We start from the raw sequence: 27,364 nt of genomic DNA, 5'->3' as shown, positions 1-27,364 counted from the left end.
CCTTCCAACCTAAGCCATTCTATGGTTCTGTATTCTAGCAGCTCAAAGAAACATGAGTGACTGATTTTTGTTGCTGTTGTTGTTTGCAGTGCCTCCAAAGCCAATTCATCTGCAGAAGGCAACATACCAAACCCCTAGGCATAAAGCTTTAACAAGTCAGAAACTAAGAATGGAGGAAGAGAGACCTGCTGCTGTTTCTAGTGTCACAAAGGACAAGTCCAGTAAAGTGTCAGATCTCATCAACCGTTTTGAGGGAGGCAGGTATGTAATAGAATTTGGATTGGTTTGTGGCTCTGTTTGGTGTGTGGGGATTGTTGGAACTTGCAGCTGTGAAGAAGAACTTGGTACTGTGGTAGGGCTCACTCCTATCCCTGCTAAAGGACCTTATGACAAAACTGCATGTGTTTTGAAATTGTGGGAGCCAGTTGTATATTTGGCTTTAGAAGTGCTTTTTTTTTGTGCTTTTTCATAAGGCGTTAGTCCTAATTTTCCTTTTAAAAAAAATAAACTAAGAAACTTGTAGCATTTTAAAAACAACCTGAAAAATATCACCAGTTTGAAATAAGTTTAATATTGAAGCTAATATTAAATGCTTTTGTTCTTGAAAAAAAAACAAACTTCTATGAGTAAATAGAAAAACCTGAAATACTGGTTTTAATTTTATACTGTCTTAACTTCTTAAATCATTTTTGTGTAGAGGATGAACTCTACAAATTATTTGTAGTGGTATGACATACATTCCCTAAATGGCTTGCTTTGTAGTACTGGTGATTTCGGTGGAAAAGCTCAGTGTTCTTGAGTTTAGATTCTGTGGTTTATGGGAACTTGGGGAAAAAAGAACCGCAATGAACAGTGCTTTCACAAAATGGTGTTTCTGGGTCTCTTTAATTAGATTCATGTGAAGCATCTCTAAGTAGATGCATTATAAGCTCTGAAACAGAAGTTTCAAATATATCTGCTCTGTATAAAGAGAGAGAGACTTTCCAGGAAGCCCATGATAGAGGAACAGTTCAAGGAACAGTACAGTGACAGTTGAGCATTGCAAGTTTTGGATGTGGTTTTTTAATATTCCCTTGGGACACTGGAGTTCTGAAAGGATGCCCCCTGTGGGAGTGAATGCATGATGTACAACAGAGTTCATGAAAGCATGACCTTCTGTGGAGCCAGAGTAATAGGGCTTTCATTGAAAGAATTTCCCCCCAAGATGGGTGAAATTTAATCCTTTATTTGGAAGCAGCTGGGCATTGCAAAAGTATGTTTGTCCATTGGAATAGAAATAATTTCAGAGCTTCATCTGCAAGAAACTTCTGTCATTAGGCAGAGACTTAATTGCACTTGGTCATGAAAGGTGCTCAGAGATGGGAAAAAGATATTACTGCAGCACGGGAGGTCCTGTGAATACTTCTAGCACCAGTCTCTAATCCTGCTATCACTTTGTTTTCCAGTCTTCCTCCAAAGCATCAGCCATCTTTTAAACAGTGTAGTATCCTAAGAAATTGAAAGAAAACTCTTCAGGTTCATTGTGCCCTACGCCACTGAGCCCTACATTTCTTCCTCCTAGACTTGCCTTCTGCGTTGTGCAGGAACTTCTTTCATGTTATGCAATCAAAGGAAACTAGAAAGAACGAAAGAAAACATCCTTGTTGATAGACCTTTACAAGTAGGGATGCTTTATGGATTATGGGAAGCTGAGTTGCTTTTGGGCAGCATCATTTATTAGATACACCAGTAATATCTGTCCAGTGACTAAATTCTACTCAAGTCTATGATCTCTGCTTATGAGAAACTTCCATGATTAGCATGCTGAGTTCTGGATTATCCTGCTTTGGCAGTGGAGGTAATTCCTGTTTTAGAATGAGCTCAACTCATAAAATGTGTCTTCTGTGAAGCTGAACTTCATTTTTAATTAATGATCCTGAAATGGCTAGGTGGTAGCATGTTCGTGAACTGCAAACTGTGATTGTCAACCATAAGAACTTTTTTTCATTAGTCTTTACGACCTATAAGCATGTAGGCATGGCAGAAAGTTAATTAAACCTCTTTACTCTGTGCAGGCAATTGAAAATATTTTATCCTGGAGCTAAGCTTATTTAATTAAAAAAGGCATAGTCTTTACATGACTAAAGAAAAAGTGATTTAATTTTTTCTTTTGTTATATGATGGAAGGAGATAAAGCTGTTTTTTGATCTGTGTGCACAAAAGTGCAGAATGTCTTTGCAACATTTTCATAAAGTATCCTATAAATAAAGAGTGAAAGTACTGTTTGTAAGCAGTTTTCATCCTTCCAGAAGATGGAGGTCCATACTAGGAAAGTTAGAGGACAATCAGGAACAAGAGATAATGTGTTTAAAGCAGAGATAAAATATGGAGGTAAAAGATCTTCAGAAAAGATGCGGCATGAAAACATTGCTAACAAAGGAAACTGAAAAATAAATGACATTAAAATGTAAAGGTCTAGTGTAATATTCTGAACTAGGGAAAGGGATGCTAAATGTTCTGGAATGTGTTCAAATTTTTAATAATTAAAGAGCTATTAGGGAATGGGTTACTTGTTAGTTTAAGCAGTGGACTACGACTTGGGAAACCATGAGTCTTGCTCCACTTCTGCCAATAACCTTCTGGGACACTTTGGGCAAGTTGCTTCATCTGTCAGTTCCCTGGTTTCCTGCTTTGTTTCATGGAGCTAAGAATAGAAAAATTTAGGTTGATAAAAGATCATTGAATCCAGCTGCTAACCCAGCACTGCCAAATCCACCACTAAACCTCAAGTGCCACATCTTCACATCTTTTAAATACCTACAGGAATGGTGGCTCAAAGTCTTCCCTGGGCATCCTGTTCCAATGCCTGATGACCCTTTCAGTGGAGAGATTTTTCCTAATATCCAATTTAAATCTCCCATACACATGGGATTCAAGATACATAGGGATGCAATGGCTCCGAATGGAAAGAGGTCTAAATTTCTAGTAAGAGAAGCTTGCTTGTAAGTGTTTTAATGCATTTCAGGTCTCAGAAATTCCTAATATTAACACAGGAATAAAAGTATTGGACAAACTGGTTATATGGTGCAACTCTCCTATTTCCCATACCAGGATTTTATATAAGTCCATGTTTAACTCTTCTCTCATTAACATTTTATTTGCTTGGTGTTTTTAGCTCACTGAATCCTAGTGATTTGAAGAAAGATTCCTCTGTTCTCCACATTACTAAATCTCAAGGAAGATATGGGTCCACACCATCACCTCAGCCAAAACTCCCCTCCCAGCACTCACTACAGAAACAGGGAAACCGTAACACTGACAAAACTCAGGTTGCACAGCTGCCCACGGCCAACGGCATTGTAGCACCAGACCAGCCAGAAGATGAGGACCGGCGATTGCCGGACCGTGGCTCGGCCATGTCCAGCCCAGTCCCAGATGATGCCATGGACAGCAGCTTGATAAACGGGGAAGGAGAAAGCACTCCCAGAGGGTCCTTACAGAGTGCGACTGCTTGTGAGGAGCAGATGCTCAACAGCTGCCACAGGACTCCGAGCAGTGACGCACTACTCCCATCCGAAAGTGAACCTCTAGAAATTAATACTAGTGTCAAGGAAGAACCAGCTGAGGAAAGCAGTAAACAAGATCAACCTGTAGAAACAAAGGTAAAGAGAGAAGTGATTTCATTCCTGATATTTCACTACTTTTTTATTTTCTCTAGGTTTTTATTTACAAAAATAGGCTTCCAGGAACAGGTCAGAAATTGAAAATATTTTGGTTATCTTCCCTCTGAAAAAAGACGAGAAAAAAAATTTTGCTTGCCTCTTCCCACACTCTCCCCTCCTTTGTTCTTCTCCTCATCCCCTTGTCTCTTTCCCTGTTATTTATCTGGGGTTTAAAAAAAAGTGAAACTCAAATATGTGTGCCTGTTTAGCACCATTCTTCAGCTGTGCCAGCCTACTAGGGACACATGTTAGTGGTGTATATGAAATAAAATGCCATGTGTAGTAAACTGTAATGACAGAGCTTCGGGCAGAAGAATTGTGTGAATCCCTGACTTGGATGTAGTTGTCAAGTCAAAGGTGGAAAGGCAGTGACACTCTGCTAGTGATCAGATAGATACAATGTTCAGGGGATACTAAATATAAGACTTTTTAGCAAGAAGAACTTATACCATGATGAATTTGAGCTACCTTGTAAGGAAGGTTTTAAATGCTCAGGCAAAGTAAGTGGGTGGAAAGAAATCTGTCTTGGGAAATTAATGTCTGAAAAATGGTGCATATTTTTCACTTGTAAAAGTTTACTTATGCAGTTCTCCTCCTTGTACTAAAGCAGTAAATGTGATTAACAGTTCTTGTCTAGCCATCCCCTGTTTGGCAGTGGGAGCTTGGCAGATCCTCCCAGCCTTCCTCTTCACCACAGAGCCAAACAGCTGATGCAGAAAAAGCTCCTCACTGCTGGTCAGGTGTGTGCCCACACCAGTTCACTCCAGCCCTTGAGTCTAGTTAGCTGGGGGTCCTACACGACACGCCTGGAGGCAGATTCTGTGAGTGGGAAAGGTGGCTCTCAAATTCTCATGTATTATAGGATGAAATATCATAGGTAATGATAAGAAAGTGATGAGTTGTGTGGGTTTTCTTCTTATTTTTAGGGATTGGGTTTTTTTCCAGTAATAAATGAATGTTATGATTCCACCTAAGCATAAGCCTGGGTACAGTCCAAGGCACTTTTGGCCTGCCACACCTGTCATAATGTTTCTGTCTCCTGTTGGGTAATGCCTGTTTCCTCTCTCTATGCCTATAAAGTGCTGAATTCTCAGTGGGCACCGATGCTAACTTGCATCCAAGTCACACAGTAAGGTGCTGGCAGCATTTTCAGGAAAAAGCTGAGAAGGGAAGCAGCTCTGTTTTAAAGTTCAGGAAGGAACTGGGCAAATGCTAATGGCAGCAATCTCATTAAAATCTGTCTTTGAGCTGCTGGGACTAGCATGTGTGATTTGTCTTATAGTGACAATGAGCTTGTGAGGCAGAACGTGACTGTAACTAGGTGTATATTGTTCACTGGTGCTTGAAGGGTACAAAACCAAGACAAACTCATGTAGGACGACTTTTAAGCTTGCATTGGTGCAGAACTGAATCAGTAAAACTGATCTGGGTCACAGCAGCCCTTCCTGAGATATCCTGTGCAACAAGGACTTCCCCTTTAGTCTAGTGAGGTTAAGAAGAGTGTCTGCCACCCTTTACAGAATCAAACGCTGATTTAGTTTGGATTAATGCAACCTGGAGTTGGAAATCAGCCTTGTGGTGCGCTATCTAAGTAGCTGCTGCCATGCTGACTGGATTAGGAGAAGGATGATGAGCAAGAAGAGAGTTCTGGTGGAGCTTTAAGCTGTTTCTATATTCAGGCACACACTGGCAAGAAGTAAGAGCATTAGACAATCTGTGATTTTGCTAAATGCCTACTTAGTCATTATAGAATATTAAAACTGGCATGCAGTCCAGTTGAGTTGCAGTGCACAGGATAACAGCACTCTCCTACTCTTTTGATTAAAAATGTAAGTACAATTGAATAAAAGCAAAACAAGCAGATGCATGTGAGTCATATCAAACTTTGAGTCTGATATATGTATTTTGATGCTGATGCAAATTATCTTGTCTCTTGCATGCCATGTTTCTTAGTTCAAGAAAGCAGAAAAGCAGTGCTCTCTCTCTTTGTAAATGTGTACATGTACAGTAGAAGTAATCCTAAATCCATAGCTGGAAGGGGTGAATTAAACCGGGGACTGGTGCAAAACCAGTGCAGAAATTACTTTTTGGACTTGGAAAAGAAGGCCTGTTTTGAAATAGTTTTGCTCTCAAAATTATTCCTTCCCTTCCAACTCCCCCCCCCCACTTCCCCCACCACTTCACCCCCCCATTACTGTAGATCTGAGTAAAGACAGTTTATTGCAGGTTCTGGAAAAAGTTGAGCAAAACTTACTAAACTGTGTAGGCTGAATAGTACAAGAACATCTCAATTAACTTCCTGAATAACATCTTGTGGGGAATATGCTGCTACAGCTGACTAAAGACAAGGGGATAAATGTGCCAGTGTTTGTTATGAGACTGGTAGGAAGTAGGGATATAGACTGCCTGCATGCCACAGATGGATAAGAATCCACTGAACATCTTAAATAAAGTCCTTATATGATGTCTTCTTTCAATGATAGTGCTGGGGGCTCTGATGCTTCAGATGCAAAACCTGGTGGAGATACTGAATTTCTAAATGTAGGGAGATGTTTCAGTTTAACCAGGGAAAAATTTTTGGGTAAAATGTTTTACTGCTGAAAGTCTACCAGCTTCTTGAGTCTACATTTTTTGGTCTTCTCTAGAAACAGTAAAGGGAACAAAGCTGTGTATCTTCAGCAACTAATACAAATCTATAAATCTTCTTGTGAACAGTCACCTCTTTAGGGATACCAGGATCTTTCTGTTTCCTTGGTTTCTGTGCAAGATACAAGCACAGTGTAATTTAAATTATATTTGTTCTTAATCTACTTCTCTCACCCTTTCTGAGTTGTTTAATATATTCCTTCAAAGCCCTCAGGGCAAGGGCTATGCCTGAGTAAAAGTGAATCGTATACATCATTGTCATGTTGACAGGTGCAGTTTTCTTGACAGGAGATGGCTCCTTTTTGGTTTGGATAATAAGAAAGTTCATACTTTCACCAGCATTTTTCACACCTCTTCTTAACTTCAGAGTTCAAAATTACTTACTTCAATTTCTTAAGCATTCATAGTAATATAATTATTCTAAGGACGAGCAGCTTTGTACTAAAGAAATAGATCCAGAAATAGAGAAGAAGAAAGAAATAGATTCAGAATAGCTGAAACATTTACTGTGAGCATTGGAGTAAAGATTCAGGTTTGCAACTCTGATGCAACTCTTGGTATCTCACACTCCTGATATTTTGGTCCTCAGATGAAATAATGTACCTGTGTAATGTAAATATAAATGTTCTCTATATAACACACAAGCCATTTCTGATTGGTTTTATATGTTGAGTTGCCATGTGTTATGGATTGTCACCCAATAAATAATAATAATAATAATAATAATAATAATAATAATAATAATAATAATAATAATAATAATAATAATAATAATAATAATAATAATAATAATTTAATTGAATATATTATTAAATAATAATAATAATAATAGAAATAATTATTCCTTGAAGTTACCTTCCCCTCCCCTCAACAACACCCCCTGCTTCCCCCCTGAGGATGTGCTGAAAGAAAGCAGTAGTAGAGTTTTCTCTTATTTTTGCACTGATCTAACCCTGTAGGTGGGTGTTCTTATGCTGGAATAAGAAAATGCCACAGTGATTAAAACATAACTCATCTGTGATGTGCCTTTCCCCCCCACATATAAGATCCCTCTGTCAGGTAGTGCAATTGATGTAGAAAGGAGATGCAGCCTCAAGAATTAAGATACGTAAGGTTGTTATTAAGTGGATAGGAAATCTGGGCTCAGCTCATTTTATGTGATTATTTTTTTGTGTTTGTTATGCATGATTTTCTCTCTCTTAATTAGTTCAAGTAATCTTTTAAAAACTACAGGTTGGTTCTATAGCACTGCTTCAGGGAGAAAGTGGGGTTCTGGGGTGAGAAAAATAAAATAAAATAAAATTACTGATGAACCAGTAATCTCCATGGTTCTGTGTCTCAACTCCACATGTGAGATCTTTTGTAAATGGCTGCACTAAGCAGCAAGCTGCAGCTGTAATAGCTAATCCTCCATCTCCCTGCAATGTCTCTTGACAGCACTTAAAACACTGTTCTGTAGGTTACTGTGGTTGCTATGCTGATTTAAACAGATTTAATGAGCAGCTTTGAAGTCACTATTGAAAGCCTGTTTTTAGGGAGGAGATTTGCCATGTAGCAGTGCAACTGTGAATGCAGCAAATTAGAACTGAAATATGTTGAAATTTGGAATACTTATTGAATACCAAAATGGGGAAAAATGCACTGAACTGCCTTAAATATAAGACTGTACTTTAATATTCGGTATTCTTCACACAATTTTTGTAAAGATACTTGCAAATGTTTATCATGCTCTTGTGGGAAGCAGTGTGCAGTTTGAAATCAGAAACCACTCTCAAGCTCTACTCTTTTTTTTTTTTAATGAAGAATTTTTATGGTTTGTCTAGCAATTACCAGTTTCCCATGAGCACTATGATAATACTGGCATTTATTTCAGGAAGACTCTGATGTCGTTAGATGTGAACAGACTATCACTAGATCTGGAGAAAGAAACTTGTAATGGAAGTGTCAGTTTGTTGAGCCTCACACTTGAAAGCCTAAGGCATTTCCCTAATGTTTTGATATTGTAGAAGGCTATCTTTTCATTGTTTGTTTTGGAGTAATTTAGCCCAGCAACTTAAAAATATATATTCTAACATATTTAGTTTAATATTGAAAATTGAATGAATGTTTTAAGTTCCTGTTCGGCAGAAGAATAAAGAAATATATTTTTCAGAATTAAAGATTTTAAAATGAAAACTTCCCTTAAAATACAAAAATTATTTCCATAAAGACTTAATGAAGGAGTCCTCTAATTGCAATTATTCAGCAGTGAATGTATTGATGAACATAAAACATTTTGTACCACATTTTTCAATAATTTTGTTGTGCAAAGAACACACAGTTCAAATAACACTGAGTGTTCCCATCTGTTCCCTCGTACTCTGCAAATCAGTTCTTCCAGCTTTGAAAGGTCAGTGGTACTCAATTACCAGGATGTGAGTAGGGAGTTGGTGCTTTGGCAAAGATCCCTATACAAACTGGAAAATAATAAATCTTTTAGACCTTGAATTTTGCTCTGCAATTTGACTGATTTTTAACATTCTCTGACTTTTGTATGTGTTGATTAAACTGCAGGAAATTATGTATTTTTCAAAGTTAGTGTTTATTACTAAATGTTAAACTTGTATTTCAGCTTTTGGACAATAAGGTAGTCATAAGTATTTTCAAATTTTTAAAATTGTTACTAAATTATGTTTTCTTTAGTATCCTAAAAGCTGCTCTTATTTTCCTCCAGGAGACAGATGAGCAGAAACGTCACAAAATTGCCAATGAACTTTTGCAAACAGAAAAGGCCTACGTTAGCCGACTCGATCTCCTAGATGGGGTACGTTTTTATCAAATTTGCTTTTATTGTGTTGCCTTGAATTCATTCAAATGGCTATGCATAAGTGTGGGTATAAATTGCATGAGATACAGCATGTTTTTCACATTTTGCTGGTTTCCCAGTCAGTCATTTTCTGTTGTCACATGGCTTTGCCTTTGCTTCTATTTTAGGAATGCTACCTTTTAAACAAGTATTAGAATTTTGTGGCTATTAATATAATATGTTCTGTGTATGGAGATGTCGCTATAAGCGATAGCATTACATGCTGGTAGCCAACAAGGATGGGTAACCATGTCTTGGCTTCCAGTGAATTGGAGTGAATGTTGCAATCACCCATTCATTAGAAAATTACTAAATCTTTCTGATTTGAATCACCTAATCTGAATTTTTCTTTAGTCCCAAAGAACCTAGAAGCTGTCCATACCAAAAAATATATTCTCTATTTTCCCATTAAATATTTAGAAACAGAAATTACTTTTCCTGCAAGGAAAGGGTTGGACTCTCATGCTTTGTAGAATCTAGCTGATATTATGTAAATGTAAAAGTCTGTACTTGAATATTTTCTTTCTTAAGTCTTGTTTACTTTCCGCATAACACATATACACTTTACCTGGATGCCTCTAGCCTTGCATTGCCTTACTATAGGATATTTTTCTCTGTCTTCATTGTTGAAATTGTTGAAAGGTCCAGTGCAGAAGTTTTGTACAAACAGTTGGTTAAAAGTAAAAAGTCTCAACTGATAGATAAATTGTTCAGGCTGCTTGGGGATCTAAGTAATTGTCCTCATGAAAGTGAGTTTACACAGTAGACCTAGACCCACATTGTGATGGATATATGGTGATCTTTAGAAAAGTTTAAAAATGAAAAAAGATGTTTACTTCCTTCATAGATTTTTCTGATGGGTAATGTACAATTATTTTCCTTGATGGCTTCATAAGTGCACTACTGCTATGTCCGTTTTCCAGATAATAACTGGAGAGAATTCTGAAAAAATGAGTTTCAAACACAGCTGTTCAACTGCCGCTAATGAGAGGAAAGCAGAAGACTGGAAAGGGACTGTTATATTTCTAAACTTGGTTTAAAAGTTGTGTAATCTTTATGGTCTTCAAAGTAACTAATTGTCCTCTTGGCAATGCAGCAATCTGAGCACGTTTTAGAGTGTATGTGGCAGTACATGGCTTTTTTCCTTTTTTCCTTTCAAGACAACTTCTGCTGTTTCAGTTGGGGTGATCAAAGTTCCTGTCTTCACACTCTTTTCTTCCTTTGTAAGTCCTTACCCAGACTTCTGCAGCCCCTCCTAGGGACATACAATCTGTTCAAGCATGGGAGAGGGTGGCAGAGGGACAGCAGCTCTCCAAAAGCACTTTTTTTGGTGATGTGCATATTAACAGATACACATTTTGTAGCTGTACCCAGTCAGGTTGAGCCCTGAGAACGAGAAGGAATACATTTATTTTTAGCAGAGATTGTAGTCCACTCAGAACTGGGTCCCTTCTGTGCTTTAAATGATATGTGGGGACCACTCATAGTCTGCCAACTGCCTTGATTTCAAAAGGATAAGAGGGTACAGCATTCAAGGAACATGGTGGGGCTAGTGGTGATCAGACATCATGTTAACTGCAAAGAACAAAGAGTGGAAAATAAACTGGAAGACTGGGAAAGCTGAGATGATCTAGCTGTTAAAACAGGCAGGATGTCTGGAGCTGATCCAAAATGGCACTGCTTCAGTTTGGCTCTCCTTATGTCAGCCCTACCTGCAGTGCTCTCCTGGCTTATGAGAACAGAAGTGGGGTGTAAGGAGAGGAGAAGCTTTTCACTTCCAATGAGGGAAAGGCAATGAATGAGTTCATCACTACCGATGTATATTACTGAAATATTAATCTTGTCTCAGCTGTAGCAGGAGGAGTGGATAGGTGTTCTTCCATTGGTTAAATATAATAGGCTGACAGGTTTGGGGTTCTTCTTCTGTATTGCAGGTATTCTATTCCAGACTCCTTGAGGAAGCCAACAGAGGTTCATTTCCACCTGAAGTGATTAATAAAATCTTTTCTAACATTTCATCAATAAATGCCTTCCACAGTAAATTCTTACTTCCGGAACTTGAAAAACGAATGCAAGAATGGTAAGAGGCACTTCACTGTTAATACACTCCTAAAACTGTGTCTATAGAAACTCTCTTGCAGGGTTGAGATAGGGAAAATATCTTCAAATTAAGCTCTTCAGGCCCAGGAACTACTGTAAGAGAACATCTACTCTTCCTCAGGATGTGACTCAGCAGGGGACTTGCATCATTTGCTCAAAATAAAGGACATGGATTTCATTGAAGCCAGTGAGATTACTCATGATTAAATGCCTTGCTAAATTAGGGGTTCAGACTCAAATTATGTGCTACCTGGTGAATTCATTGCACAGAATACAAAATTGAGGTAAATAACATGTATGTGGCTTGTGATAATGCTGAAGTACAGTAACCTTTGTTGTTACTGCTTTTTGTAATAAGGTGGGACACATTCTTCTTCTTCTATGTTTTAGTTTTCTGTTTGAAATTAAAATCCATGTCAGATACATCTTCCTCTCAGTTTTTCTTGACCTCTCTTTGGAGCCAGCAAGGATAGAACAGGTGTAAATATACTGTGTAATAATTATGTACAGATGCAGTATCTTTATCCTGCCTTGGCGGATGTGTGTGTGTGATTCTGGGCATATTAAAGCATAGCCATGCATTTTTGATCTCTTCTATGTAATTGAAAAAAAAGAAAAGGTTTCAGACCATTGCCTTTCCTACCTTCCTTGGGAAAAAGGATAATCTTATTTAAAAAGAAATTACAAATACAATCTCATCCAGTTATTTCACCTCAGCACTTGTTTGGCTCCTATATTCTATGTTGTCTAGAATTTATTATGAGGAATTCAAGTGTTTGCCCATACATAATTTCCAGTTAAAGTATCATATAATTCGTTTATTGTCAAAAAACACACGAAAAATGAGAAGGAAAAAAAGGTTTTTTGTGATACTTACGAAGATCTTAGACCACACAGTGGTGCTTTAGACAGCAGCTATATATCTTCCGATTCTGTAAGATGATTCCGCTTTAAGTGATGATTCTTCAAAATGGAATACTTACCATGCACAAACACATGGTACCTCTGTGTAGTCTGTAATGCAAGGAAGTAAATAAAATGTAAGTATTGTGAAATATAAGAAAGCTTACACTTCAAGTTCCCTGCAGAATGACTTGAGTAAGTAAAACCTACCAATTTCTTTTAATAAAAGTTGAAAAAATCTGATAGGAAATATGAATGCCTGGATTACATTTGAGTGCATGTTCATGAGAAGTGGAGTTTAGATGTTTAAAAAACAGTTCACACCACATTATGTCAGTCAGTGCTGTGTAATTTGAAATGAAATTCACAATGTAATCTTAAAATTCTGCTCTAGACACTTTATGGAGCAGAGAATATGGGTTGCCTTACTTAACATATCTGCAAAATGCCAAACTGCTCACTACTATTGTGTGTATAATTATATAGCTTCAAAGGTTGAAAAGTGCTTTTGCAAATAAGCTTTGACTCTTGGTGCAGAGCTAATAAATTGCATCACAGGGATATTACCTTTTCCACATTGTGTGAAAACAACCTTTGTGCTGTACCTGAAACAGCCTGTTTAAATGTCCTTGAAACATTGTGCTTTTGGGAGCAGTTAGAAAAAAGGGTGCAGTTGAAGACAGCTTTTTCTGATCATTGCTGAAAGAAAAATCTGGGGTAATTTTCTCTCCCCATCAGTGGTCTCTGAAATTGTCTGGCACAATAGCTTCTGCCATATATAGTCTTCTCAGCAGTTCCTCTCATTAAACACAAGAAATTCAGTATGTTCTGTGGGTAGCTTTATGTGCTTCTATTATTTATCTTCAGGCAAAAAAGCTGGATAAAAATTTCTGACTCTTTCCTTGGGTTGTGATTTAAATTGAAAACTTAGAGTAAAAATCCATAATTTTGTAACTGGGAAAGCAGATCAAAAGCAAATTCTTCTTTCTTGGAAGAAAAGTCAGTGTGAATCTAAATTTATCAAGTGAAAGTGAAATTGTCTGGTAGCTGCATTTTGAATGAGTTGAGCAACAGCTGGAGCTGAATAACTCTTGCAACATACAGCTTGAAAACACTGGAAACGGTGTTATATTGTTGCAATATATTTCCCATGAAAAGTGTGTAACAGAGCATAGCATAGCATAACAGTGGTCCCGTGCCATAGAATCATTGAATGGTTTGGCTTGGAGCAGACCTTTAAGATCATCTAATTGCAACTCCCCTTCCATGGGCAGGGATACCTTTCACGAGATTATCAAACAAAATAATTAAATACCCTGAGTCTTCTGTACCCAAGGATGACCAGTAGCAGGTACTTGGGAATTACATGAGAATACTGCATGATTTCAGAGACCAGCTCCCCATAATGCCTTGGGGAGCTGGAACAGAGGCTACACACAGAGTTAAGGGGAATAAAATGGGTATTTATTCAGAGGCCTACGAAAGGCCTACAGAAGCCACACCCTAGCAGTATGAGTGCTGCAGTTGTGACCCCTGCCTGGATGGCTCCAAGATGGAAGCAAAGGAGAGGTTGGTCACAAAATCTTACACTTTTATAGGTTTTGGTTCATTTGCATGAACCCACCCTCCACCTTTCCACGTAGTTTGTGCTCAGGCTCTGAAGTATGGAGAAACTGTCCTTGAGTTCTCAACTAGAATAGGACTGTTTTATCTTCATCACCCTAGCACATCAAAAAAGCACATCCAAGGAGAATAGGAAAACTTAAAACCAAAGGCATCACCCGCCCTGTCCTGTGGTCTCATTGCCAGCCCCAGCTGCAGCCCAGTCCTCTGGCCGGTGTTACACAGGAACTCTCTGTCCTGCAGAGGCAGTTGAAGCTGGACAGTTTTTGACAGTCATGCAATATTCACTATTCAAGTATAACTCTTCTGTTCTGTACAGCTTTTCTCTCAGAGAAGTGGTGCATTGGAGTGGGCTGTAGAAGTAATTGCAGTAGATTTTTTTCCTTTAGACTGCAATGGGAACATTGATTTCAGACCTTCAGAAATCCATACTGAGATACTGAGTTTCTGAGTTTGTCCCTGAAAGTGAGACATGAAATATACTTCCTATTGTAGTTCTTGGAGCCTGTGTGCTGCTCCACATTTTTTGTGTGCCTTGGGAGTGCAGCCTCTCCATCCATTACTTTACTATTCTGTTTTATCTGAAGATATCATCAGGAATTGGGGAAAATGTGGGAAAGTTCTCACAAAAGACGAGAATCCAAGGGATTATCTTTCCTTCATATGTTTCCTTAGATAAATAGTAATTTAAAAAAAAAGGTAATACATATGTTTGTACAAGGTACAGAATGGAAGCTGTACAGAATGGGTTTAGACCTCAAACCAAACCACACAGATATTTTGGGGGTTGAATTATGGTTAAAAGAAGATAAAGTAGTTTTAAGGAATTGCAGATAAAATAAATTAGGCCATGTTTTGTAAATAAAATCTTTTATGTCTTCAATTTCTAGCTTTTCTTACTTTAGTCCTCTACATGACCTGTGGTGCTTATACATACAAACACTCTTTCTATGTGAATTCAGATTTAATGCTTACATTTTAACTCCATATGAGGCAATCCCAAACACAAGGATTCTCTGTTAAACACTTGAAATCTTTTATGACTTTGTGTAACTTTTTTTCTTTCCTGTTTGCTCTGCGATTCCACCCTCGTACTTTCCAGGACTACCACCCCTAGGATTGGAGATATTCTGCAAAAGTTGGCTCCTTTCCTCAAGATGTATGGCGAGTATGTGAAGAATTTCGATAACGCAATGGAATTGGTGAAAATGTGGACTGAACGGTCACCTCAGTTCAAATTAATTATTCAAGACATTCAGGTAATGGGGAGAATAACGTAGATCCTCAAGTAATACATAAAAATGCGTAGATTTGTGGCTGGAAAGAAGGATTAAAAAAGAAAATTAAATACCAAATAGAATTAAAGTAGTTGTTTTTATCCACTTCACACTGCATTTTTCCCTTCTCCTTCCTGTGTATGTGCACAACCCACCCACGAAAATCCAGTTTTTTTCTCCTGCAAAATAGAGGAGCAAATTGTAAAGGCTGGAACATCTGAAGACTAAAAAAATAGTGCATTTTGTTGTAAATACCATTTTAGGATAAAGTGAAAAAGTAGTGCAACTCTGGATCCCTGCACTGTATCCAATAATATTGTGTTTGCTCGCAGTAATGCTGAGCACAGAAAGGTGGAGAGCCCAGGGATGCCAGTCTTTTCCAAAGGCTCGTTTCACACCCTCTGGTGCTCCGTGTGTGTGTCTCTGGGAATTGGCAGGTGTGTGTCCTGCTGCAGTCTGAGCACTGAGAAATAGGATGAAATATTTCTACTTAAATATTACTGCTCTGTGGGGTCTTGTGGTTGTAAACCAGGGAAGAAAACAATGTATGTTTTAATGTAATTTTTGGTTTTGTAATATAATTGCATCTGAGATTATGGAAATGAATATACATTTTAAGACATGAGGGAGGGAAACTGCTGAGGGAGTTGACATTGTGAATGAAACTCCGAGAAAACATTCCCTCCTCAGATAGGTAAAACATACCTCTGTAGCCCACTTAAATGATTGTTTATGATATGTGGTCATGAACTGTTCTTATCAATCCAGAAATATTTCTCTTGTCATTTATTACAAACCTATTTTAAAATACTGGAGTTTAAAAGATTTTTTTTTTGGTAAGACTTTTTAGTAAGACTGTCACATACTTAGGAAAGTTTTTACTCTTATTTTTTGTGAAGTTTTTCTGATACCTGGTTTGGTAAAATATTTCTATATTCTTTCAGAAGATCTATCATTCATGTTTCAAAATACATTGTTTAAGTTTCATCAACCATTACTTTTATTTTATGGTATCGTAATGACATTTTTTGCTTGCTTCATTGAAATATGTTTACAATTTTTTAGAAGGAAAAGGTGTGTGGAAATTTGACATTGCAACATCACATGCTAGAACCAGTCCAACGCATTCCACGCTACGAGATGCTTCTAAAGGACTACCTAAGGAAATTGCCTCAGGATTCCCTAGACTGGAAAGATGCTGAAAGTAAATATCTTCAGGCCATTAAAGGAGCTATAATAAGATATTAGTAAGAGGATACCGTAAATTAAAGATATTTTCAGGAAAGATCAAGTGAAGAATTACCTGTGAAAAGAATGATAGAATTTTTTCAGTGGAATCATAGCATTCCTTGAAAAAAATATGTTTGAATTGAAGTTAATGTAAAAACCATAAAGCCTTTAGTATTCTCCTGGAGCACATGAGTTTTACTTTGGTTTTGGAATAGCACACAGGTTTTGATTTGTTTGCTTTGCAGATGATCTGGGCTTGTGGTGGCTTTTAAATTTATTTTGTTTTGTTGGCATTTTGGTTTGCTTTATGCACATTTGGAATGTGTGACTGTTATTTGTTTAAAAAGAGAGAAGTTAGACTCATTGTAATTTTAAGCTTCTGCAGGGAAAAAGCACAGCCCACTTTTAAATATTTCATTTTTAGTACCATTACAGTAAACACTTGTAAAATGAGTTGTTTCAGCTGAAAATATGTAGTTTGACTTTCTGCACTAGAGGGAAAGCAATGCAGAGAAAAGGAGGGAGAGAACCATGACTGTTCTTGTCACAGAAAAATGTGATTCAAAGTGCTGAAGTGATACAGTAATAATTCTCTTCTGGTATTTCCGTATTATAATTTCTATTTGGTGGCTAACTTTTGTATACCTTCCACTTTACTTTGTTTTCTTTTTAATGCTAACTGAAGAAATTTATTGCGCTTTGTAATTTACATAAAAGCAACAAACATTTTTGTAGAATTACCCCCGTGCCCCCCCTTTTTTCCCCCCTTATGTAATACATAAAAGTACAGCTTTTTGGTTTTACTTATTTTCTTTTTCTTCTGTCTAGAATCCCTGGAAATTATATCCACTGCAGCAAGTCATTCGAATAGTGCAATAAGAAAAATGGTAAACGATCCTTGTTTCCCTGATCACTTTTCAATATATTATATTTCAATATTTGGTGAAGCTAGGAGAGTGAATTGCAAATCTTCCCTAAAATGGCAAGAATTGGTTTCTTGGGTCAAAGTGATTGTTCCTACTTAATGTACTTATACAGCTCCTGGAAATGATAGACAAAATCTGTCATTGCAACAAATTCTCTCAAGTGGAAAATGGGACAGAATTAGTACTTCTCCTGGCTCAAATCACTGATACTGCACTGAACTCCTAACCTTGTTTAATCTGCTTCTGTGAGTGTTGGATAATGTTTGTAAAGAACAGTTCTCTGCCTGATCGGGCTGGGATGATAGGATCTTAATTGAAATGTGAGATGTTTCAGGCAAGAAATAATGCAGACTGTATAAACAACTGCATTTTTAAAATTACCAAGGATATAACAGTTCTAAAAGTACTTCTTGATTTATCAACTAAATTAATCAGTCAGACCACACACACTGAGTATAAATATGTTTTCCAAAGCTAACAGTCTCCAGATTTATGCCAGTTCCCATAATTTAATTTAAACTGCATAAAGATTTATGCTTTCAATTAATAAGTTTTATAACTGTATTTTCACTGTAAAGGAGAATCTAAAGAAGTTGTTAGAGATATACGAGATGCTGGGAGAAGAGGAAGACATTGTGAACCCTTCAAATGAGCTGATAAAAGAAGGACAGATCCTTAAACTGGCTGCTCGCAACACGTCTGCTCAAGAACGGTATCTCTTCCTGGTGAGTGTGGTGGCTGCTGATTATAAGAACTTTGAAATTCTCATTAAACTGAAATGTAAAAGCTTGGGATCTTTGCCCTGGTAGACTGTGTTGAGGTCCCAGTAACTAAGTCTCGTGGTTCTGTGGGAGCTTTTTATGGTGTCAGATCATCCTCTCAGTTGGAATTCAAGAAGTACAGCCATGCTCCCTTACAACTCCCTTGGAAAAGGTTTGATGTAGTTTATTGCGTCCCATGCATTGAAAATTGCTGATAGAGTTTTGCTCAGTAGTCTCTGGCATAGCTCCTCATCTGGTTAATAAAGAGTAGTGACAAGATGTTGAGACACAGCTCCTCCTTAACTGTGCTTCAAACAAAAAGAGAAATCATAGAATAGTAAGACCCCAGCTGGGGTTACACAGCTGACCTAAATGATGGCCCCTTCATATGAGAGGTGACAAGCTCAAATGTGCTGTGTCTTGATATGGACTAGGAAATACTCTAGTCAAGATTTCTATGAAATAGGATTCAACTGAAGGGAGTTTCATTTTTTAATAATTAATTTTGAAAAAAATGAGAGGGGGAAAAAAGTGAGAAAATTAAACATTTTATATCTAATTTAATAACTGTGTTTCTAGGCTAGGGCTTCAGACATTTAAACATTATTTAAATTTCTAATTTAATAAAAGAATATCTCTTTGTCCTGCTCAGTACTATTTCCCCCCCTATGATATGGAGGGTTTCAGGAAATAAAAGCTTTAAGAAGTATTCTTTTGTCTTGGAGAAAAGACAAATAATGTCTTCAAATAACATTAGTTACAACTTGTACAAAACAAAATTATTTTGGTACAGGATAAATATAAATATATACACTGAAGGGAAGAGATCTTATTCTACAGTTTACAGTAGATTTTGCAGAATTGGAGCACGAGAAAGGGTATTTGGTTAGAAAAGATTTGCATTGGCATAGAATATCTGGCCTGAGTATATTTTGATAATAAATACTATGAAGACTGTTGCATATGCAGAACAATTATTCTTGCATTCACTGAAGCTGTCCTTGCATCCTATTCCTAAAGAAATAAGAAAGAGAAGTTGTCTTGCATTAGAGCTTCGGTCTTCTCATGTATCAGCTGATCAGGAAAGAACCTCATCCACCAAGTCTAATTTTGTTATATTGTCCAGCTCTCAGTGGACAAACTATGGGTTTTTCCGTGTTTTCCTTAGTGCAAAACCATGTGTTTATTTTTTCCCCCAGTTTAACAATATGTTGCTCTACTGCGTCCCCAAATTCAGCCTGGTAGGATCCAAGTTCTCTGTTCGAACCAGAGTTGGCATAGATGGCATGAAGATTATAGAAACTCATAATGAAGAATATCCACACACTTTCCAAGTGTCTGGAAAAGAGCGGACACTGGAGTTGCAGGCCAGGTAAGCAGCCTTTTTAGCCAGTTTCTTGAGATCAAATATATACACACAGAAGAGTGGATTAACAGATTTGAAGAACAGTGCAGTGGATTTCATCTTAATATTGGTGTTTCGAAAATAGCCTAGGCTACCAAAAAATAATGAATTGTAAAGTTCAAGAATCTGTCTGAGCAGATGATGTATCTAGGATGCATAGCACATTGGCTAACTTGGCAGAAATGCCCAAGATAGCTGTGAATGAGCTAACTGGTAGTATGAGAGCAGTGCCAAGTGAGCTGGTCTGACTGAAGTGTTTTAGGACTCTCGTTGTGTTAATCACTGGTGCCTCTGGGATCTGAACTGCCCTGGTGCCAACAAGCCTGTTCACCTCAGGGCAGGTCCAACAAACAAAGCTCTCCCTCCCAGTGGGTTTATCTCCACAGAACAGTTTTCTGCAGCAGTAGGTGGGCATCTCCTTTCCTCGGTTCCTCAGGCCCATTTCCCATCTACTTGTTTTCTTCCAGTCCCAAGTTTCAACCTCCTCCTGGAAGGCAAGCTCTCCTTTTAGTTCTTGGGTCCTTTTCCTCCAGGTGCATTCTTCTGACTGGTATTTTCTTGGCTTTCCAATTTATTAGTCCTTATATCCTCCTCTTGCTGAGTTACCGCTCCTTTACCTTTGGGTGGTTTTTTTTTAAGTTGGACAGTTAACAATTAGTATTGTTTAAATTCTTGAGAATCACTGTAGTGTTACTTGGCTTTTGCAAGAAGTTGTTGATAGTGGGATAATGTTTCCTAAACTAGCCTCGAACTAACGTGTCAAATATTTCTTTTAGTTCTGAACAGGATAAAGAAGAATGGATAAAGGTAAATTCATCTACATTCTTTAATTTCTAAACACATTGTCACTGAAGCAATCAGAAAAGTAATATTCATGTTTTCTGTCTCTACCATCTCTCTGCTGATCAATAACTGGTCAGAATGCGGAATCTGTTTTAAGTTTTACCACGTCTGAAGAATTTCTCTACTGTTTCCTTAGGCACTTCAGAGTACTATTGAAGCTTTCCAGCAGAGGAATGAAACTTTCAGAAATGCTATCGCTAAAGAATATGAAGACATGCCCGTTGAAGTCTCTGTAAGCTGCTATTATTCCTCTGTAACCTTCTTAATATCCATTGTGTTCTTCAATAAGTGGAAAAAGTTTGGCAGAAACTTTGTTTTCAAGCTCATCATTCTTATAGCAGAGTAATCACAAAGCAGTCATCTTGTTGGAAATAGTTTTTCTTCATAATGCCAAACCTTGTAAACAAGCCTCTCTCTTTCTTGAAACATGTAACAAAGTACCCTTTCAGTGATGCATCATGATTTTTGACTGGGTTCTTTGTTACTGCTTTTATAGATTTCAAAATGCATCTTGAGCTACGTTTTGTAATTTCCTTTCCAGAGGAAGAGAATAATTATTTTCCCACTTTCACATACTGTGAAAGCGGTACTTGGAAAGGTTACTACTTTTTAAATTCTTTTATCCTCCTCCTGCCCCCCCTTTAGAATGCTGAGCTTGGGAAGAGAGCGCCAAGGTGGATCCGGGACAACGAAGTCACCATGTGCATGAAATGTAAGGAACCCTTCAATGCACTGACAAGGAGGAGGCACCACTGCCGAGCATGTGGACATGTAAGTGCAAACCCCTGTGTCTGTAGCTGCTCATCAGGCCTGGGAGTGTCTCCAAGCACCTGCTTGACTTCTCATGGCTCCTTGTCATCACAGAATGGGTTGGGTTGGAAGGGACTTTAAACATCATCTAGCCCCAGCCCCACTGCTGCGGGCAGGGATGCCTTGCACCACACCAGGCTGCTCAGAACCACACCCACCCTGGCCTTGAACACCTCCAGGGATGGGGCATCCACAGCTTCCCTGGGCAGCCTGTGCCTTGGCTATGGAGTCTGCTGCTGCACTTGTAGCTGGAAGAAGCATACCATCAGGGACCCTCTGCCTGCTTTACCTGATATGGTGAATTTGGAAGTCATTAGGAGCAGCATACAATTGTGTATAATGTCCCAAGGCCCTGCACGCAGTATATTGTTAGTTTTGAGAGATCTCTACTAATATGAAGAGTTTCAGGGCCATATTAAGATGGCATAATCCAGCATTAGTTCAGGCAGCACTGGATGACTCCACCAAAAGACCATAAAACCCTGCAGTTTTTCATTAGGTTAACTTGGAGCTGCTCCCAGCTAGGTCGTGTGTAACTGTGTGAACATGTGCAAAGCATCAGGGAAGGAGGGAATGTGAGGGTGAGGAGAGAGTATTCCAGCTGCTGTAACAAAACCAGCTTGAAAGCAAGCATCAAACAGTGGTAGCATGACTTGTGAGTTTTCAGAAGTTAACAAAAGAACAGCAAACCTACAGTGCTTTCTTCTCTTGGCACCCAGCAGCTCTGCCTGTCTCCACCAGATGGTAGCACAAGCCCAGGTTTAGTATTTGTGGTACAGAGTGTCTTGTCTGATTTCTTTCTAATGTTTTTAAGTGATATGATGGCTTGCTGTATTCATAATGCTGCTTTTGTGCTTTACAGGACACTAGAGACTTTTTCAGAACCTCTAAATTACTGAGTTTACAGTTGTCATAGAGGCTTTTCCCCCCAGATCTTTCTGTCTTAAAATTATGTTAATGTTAAAACCACACCCTCCCTTTGTATTTCCCTTTTTGTTTAGACTCCTAACTCCTTAACCTCTATTATAGTTCTAGCACATCTCTGTGTGCTTCAATTTCAAAATATTTTTTTCATGGGAGTTAATTTGGGCTAGCAATGTTGGCTTTCCAGAAATGACTAATTTGGAATACTTAACTAGTATTGTCTAGAGCTACAAGCTGAAGGTGGTGATCTAGATTAGTACTGCAAAGCCTTGGTCCACAGTAAAGTTTTGTTCGGATGCATTAATGGTTCAAGTTCTACCTTTCTTTCTCATATTTTTTATTCAGGGCATCTTTTTTATTTCATGTGAAAGAAGAATTCTGTGGAAAAACATTTCTAATGAAACAACTCTGATATCTCTCTTGCATTTCAATTACCTATATACTGAAAAGAAAAATCAGGGAAAATCAGTGGATATTGTCTTATTTATTCTGTGTATTTATGATTGGATTTTAATATTGTAAATTTTATATGTATAGGTATATATACATTTAAGCATGCCAATGGTTCTTAGCAAGTTATAAAAGTAGCCATTTCTGATTTTATCAGACTTTTATCACTAAAAGGTCATCTCAATTGTAGGTTTTATTCATTCTCATAACCTCATTCTGGTTACATAGAAAACCAGCTGGTAAATGTACCTTTTCAGATTGGCATATAAAGAAACTGACAGCATGGCTTGGCTATATTCTGATAGCTTTAAAGTACAGGTATAATTAATAGCCCAATGTGATTTTATGCAAAGTACAAAATTTCCACCAGGTAAATAGGAAGAAGCACTTCTAGTTAAGAAGTAGTGGCAAAAATTTGGAAAATCATTATTTTCAAGTAAGTTCTTGTTGACATATTATAAAGACCTTTTTGTTGTTCTGTATAATTAAAAAGTGTACTAACAATAGCATAATACTAATTTTTATTTTATTTATATTTTGATAAACTTCTATAAATACTTAAATTTTATATGTATTTTTTTTTCCTAAGGTGGTTTGCTGGAAATGTTCTGATTACAAAGCACATCTCGAATATGATGGCAATAAATTGAACAAAGTCTGTAAGGATTGCTATCATGTAATAATTGGTTGTACAGACAGTGAAGAAAAGAAGAGGAAGGGCATCTTGGAGGTATGTAATTCAAAAATACTATACACATATAGCTGCAATCATTTTGGTTTGTGAATAGGTGAAAAATGGTATCATTCTTGCAGAGTTTATTTTCCTTTTAAGAAATAAAAAGTATGTGGATCAGTTTCATCCCATTCCATAGATTTTGGTTTCCAGCACTCACCTTTGCAAAATTGCTTTGTTTCTTGCAAATTTACACTTTTAGAGGAAATTATAAACCTTAGAACTTGTTGGCTTCTTTCAGTTACATCAGCTCCTGTGACAAAATTTAACCTTCCCTTATAAATTTTCAGTTTTCTTCTTCTGCAGTTAAGCTTTCATAGCAAAAAACCCCACTGGTACCGTTTGATTTTTGAAAATATATATCCAGTCTGTAAGAACTGGAGATGGAAACGAGGAGAATGAGGGAGAATTTTACTCTTCCTTCAGAGTCTGAGTAGTAAGATACTTTCTTATAATCTCAGGTTCACTATTTAACTTGATTAGCGTTTAGTCTGTCTACAGATTTTAAGGAATTAATCTAATTTTTTCTCTAGAATTAGTGCTTGAATGCTTATGTTATTCTTAGAAATGTGTTTGAATTTGAGTCTGTCGTAATATTTTGACTGCCAAAGTAGATAAGTTGTCATGTTGGTGTTAGTGCCATAGTTAGTGGCACTTCAGTGCCTAATATGGTGTTATTTTGGAAATCAGACAATGTTGTAGATACTCAGATACAGAGAAAGGCTAGCTGTGGTAATGCAGAAGTCTATAATCCAAAATTACTGATGAAAAAAGGAACAGATTACACATGCTAAGGTAATATGTGTTGTGATTGTATGTGTTTAATATCTATATATTCTCCATAAATCCAGTCCTTCAGGATCTTTCTTGGATATTTACTGAAGGTCTTTTGCAGATACTATCTGGGAGTTGATATGAATGGTGATAAATTTCCTGCTTTTCTCTTCTTTCTGTTTTTAGTCTTTATTGAAGGAAAGCTTATTTTCCTTTTTATACTTTCTACTATCTCCTAGATTGAATCTGCAGAAGTCTCTGGAAATAGTGTCATATGTAGCTTTCTTCAGTACATGGAGAAGTCCAAGCCCTGGCAGAAAGCATGGTGTGTCATACCAAAACAGGAGGCTCTTGTTCTCTACATGTATGGTGCTCCACAGGTATGTACAGGGGAAAGAGAAAAGATTGTAATTATTGTCACTGGCATTTGAGGAAGAGACAGCAAAGAGCTTGGGAATGGAGGAAAGATCCAAGTGTTTTAATGGAGGAAAGATCCAAGTGTTTTCACCAAACTGTACAGCAGAAGATAAGCAGTGGGTAGATTAGTTGTCCCTTCTTAATAAAGAACTTCTTCTTCTTAGGATGTTAAAGCTCTGGCTACAATACCTCTTCTGGGCTATACAGTGGATGACACTCCAAAAAGTGCTGACCTCCCCCACAGCTTCAAACTGACCCAGTCCAAGTCTGTGCACAGCTTTGCTGCAGACAATGAGGAACTGAAACAGAAGTGGCTAAAAGTTATCCATTTAGCTGTCAAAGGTGAGACACCAGAATGTCAAAATGAACTGCAAGTTAATTTAGAAGAGCAGCCTGAATCTTCTAAAAGATCTGAATGCTGAAGCTCAAGAACACATGACATTCTAAAAAGATTTCAAGTGAAATTGTGGTTAACCTTTGTGTTAACTTTTCCTTGTTCAATCAAGAAAAAAAAAAGAAAAAAAAAAGAAAAATAAAAAAGAAACTTCTTACTACCATACACATCTTGGCACTTTATGTTTGGGAAAGAATTCTGGTCTTTTTAGGGATCTTTTTCTTATATTTATGTTCTGTCAATAAAAGTAATGCACAGGTCCATTTCAGAGACTTTTTTAAAAAATGTGAATGCTATTAAAAATACTTATTAACTTTACTGTACTACTTGTTTGTGGTAATGTAAATTTTTTTAAATCCAGTTGCTCTTTAGTTAACATTTGCTACTTTCATTAAGAATGCAAATATTTGAAGCTTCCTCCTTACATGATAGGACTTGCAACAGGATAAAAGATATACCTCCACATTGCCAAAATAGATCTGTACTTAAATATGCAGGGACAGTTAGGTTTCATGTATGTAGTTCATAGATTGATTTCCACAGTTCTGTACGTATGTTGTATTCACTTGTATCTTTTTAATTAAAGTAATGCAAATTGCTTTCATAGGTATATTGGCTTTTACAGTTTCAATTTATCATGGAAACAATCTAATGATTTTCAATCCAGAAATAAATGCCTGAAATATGAGAAAATTATATATATGTACAGTATTAAAAATGTACAATACTTGATTATTGCTTTGATTTCATGATATTGGGTTCTTATTAGTGAATAATTTATTTTTAAAAAAGCATGTTTTTTATTTGAAATTAAACACAGTCCTAAATTGAAAAATACTGTTCAGTGATTTAATAGCTGACACTTAATGATCTTGATACTTTTATGCATCAAAAAATTAGCAGTAATGTAAGTGGCATGTAATGGACAAATGAGTTCCAGTTGTGTTTAAACAAGTAGTCACTTTTCTTCAGTGACCTATCACTGTTAGCTTTTAAGAGTACAGTAGTTTGTTGCTGAAATGCAGTATGTGGTTTGAGAAAAGCAATAGATTCTAGTAACCTTCTGGGAATGTGTATTTTTGCAATTATGGCTATTGGAGCAAAAGAACATTTTTAAATTAAGTTTTTTAATTTTTGTAGAAGATTAGGTATTGTAATGCTTATTTATGACAACAATCTTCAAGGATTATTGTTTTAAAGCAGAGCCTGGCTTATAAAAATTTAGTATGAAGTCTGAGCTTGCAAATCTGACAAGTTATGAACTAACGTTATTTGTTTTCTGCTTCTGGATATAAGGACTCACTGGCTTTACAATATGAAGGTCCTTATGAACTTCCATTCCTACTAGGGTTTTTATACATAGAGGCAAATGATCTAAAATTTTTACTGTAATATGCTTGAATGAAATATGGCAAACTCAGAGGTACTGATTGACTCTCAATTAAAATCATTGCTGTCTTTCCTTTTTGAAACCCTTAAAGGAAGGAATATACAAAACTTCTACAATCAACTTTTCATAAGAACATTCAGGAATCTTACTTCTCAATAAATCTGCAATCTATATTTTAAATCATGTCAAGCTGAAGATCTCAGGTTCAATTTTGTTAGTAACATGACAGATTTAAATTGTTGGGTTTTTGTAATGAGTTTGCCAAACAAACTATCTACTGACCTCCTACTCCTGCTTTAGTCTTTCTGCAACATTATAGGGAAATAAAACCCAACTCATTTTGCATTTAGGAAGGGATTAACACCTGTTTGTAGTGTCAAGCATACATGAGCATGTAGTGTCCATCATTCCTTCATAAGAATGTAATGTAATTTAATGTTAGTAGGATGGATTTTGCTCTCACTTGCACAGATTCATAACCATAGCCTTTCGATTCCGTAACTTTACACCAGTGTTAACAATGCTCAGGACACAATATGCTAGTGTACTAACTCTCCAGCTGACTTGGTGCATGTCAGTTCTGAATTCTCTCCCTTAGGTGTTCCCTTTATCCAGATTATTCTGGATATAAACCTAGTATTACCTTTATCCCATGTGCAAGCTCTTCTGTAGTTGTCTTAGAGGTTTTAAGTTACTTCTACTGGCAGCTGCGTTTACCTATAGCAATGGGCAGCTCAAGCTTGTTTTGATTCATGCTGGTGAATACCATCAGATTTTTGCTAAGGTAATATAAGATCTCCCTAGCTAATATATGTAATCTTACCTTGGCAAAGGATGGGGGAACATTCAGGTAAGCAAACAGAACTCTTGGTGGCCATCTCTCCATCATGGCCATCTCCCAAGAGTAGGTATCTTCTACAAGAGCCTCAAGTGCAATTGTGGGATATGGAGTTGTCTTACCACATCCCAATGTATAAAAACAGTTTCCCATGGTCAAGGTGTTGAGCGTAAAGGAAGAAGTTGCTTTAAAGGAGTCCTCAGATAGGAAGGACTGAGCTATACTGAAAATACAGTGATATGACTGTAGAATCAATTAGATTGGAAAAAGCCTCTAAGATCACTGAGTCCCAACTATTGCCCAGCACTGCCAAGTCCACCACTAAAGCATGTCCCTAAGTGCCACATCTACACACGTTTTAAATATCTTCAGGG

The 27,364-nt window shown here is 37.2% G+C and overlaps 1 protein-coding gene across 1 annotated transcript; it reads left to right on the top strand.

The window, feature by feature from the left end:
* Window positions 1-114: 114 nt before the first annotated feature.
* On the top strand, window positions 115-26,224 carry FGD4 (FYVE, RhoGEF and PH domain containing 4). Its single transcript, XM_014881584.2, has 15 exons — window positions 115-261; window positions 3,155-3,641; window positions 9,061-9,150; window positions 11,127-11,272; window positions 14,921-15,077; window positions 16,161-16,299; window positions 17,154-17,212; window positions 17,830-17,976; window positions 19,212-19,384; window positions 20,194-20,224; window positions 20,397-20,492; window positions 20,906-21,031; window positions 23,034-23,174; window positions 24,191-24,331; window positions 24,533-26,224. The coding sequence occupies exons 1-15, from the start codon at window positions 170-172 to the stop codon at window positions 24,788-24,790; spliced, it is 2,283 nt and encodes a 760-aa protein (XP_014737070.2). The 5' UTR covers window positions 115-169; the 3' UTR covers window positions 24,791-26,224.
* Window positions 26,225-27,364: the final 1,140 nt, after the last annotated feature.

The sequence above is a fragment of the Sturnus vulgaris genome, chromosome 5 (assembly GCF_052056855.1).
Source record: "Sturnus vulgaris isolate bStuVul1 chromosome 5, bStuVul1.hap1, whole genome shotgun sequence".
Classification (NCBI taxonomy): Eukaryota; Metazoa; Chordata; class Aves; order Passeriformes; family Sturnidae; genus Sturnus; species Sturnus vulgaris.
The sequence above is the reverse complement of the archived record's forward strand: the minus strand, read 5'-3'. Positions and strand labels throughout refer to the sequence as shown.

Coding starts and splice junctions, on each gene's coding strand:
- FGD4 (XM_014881584.2), top strand. CDS start 170: ATGGAGGAAGAGAGACCTGCTGCTGTTTCTAGTGTCACAAAGGACAAG. Junction 3,642..9,060: donor ATCAACCTGTAGAAACAAAG/GTAAAGAGAGAA, acceptor ATTTTCCTCCAG/GAGACAGATGAGCAGAAACG. Junction 23,175..24,190: donor AGAGGAAGGGCATCTTGGAG/GTATGTAATTCA, acceptor ACTATCTCCTAG/ATTGAATCTGCAGAAGTCTC.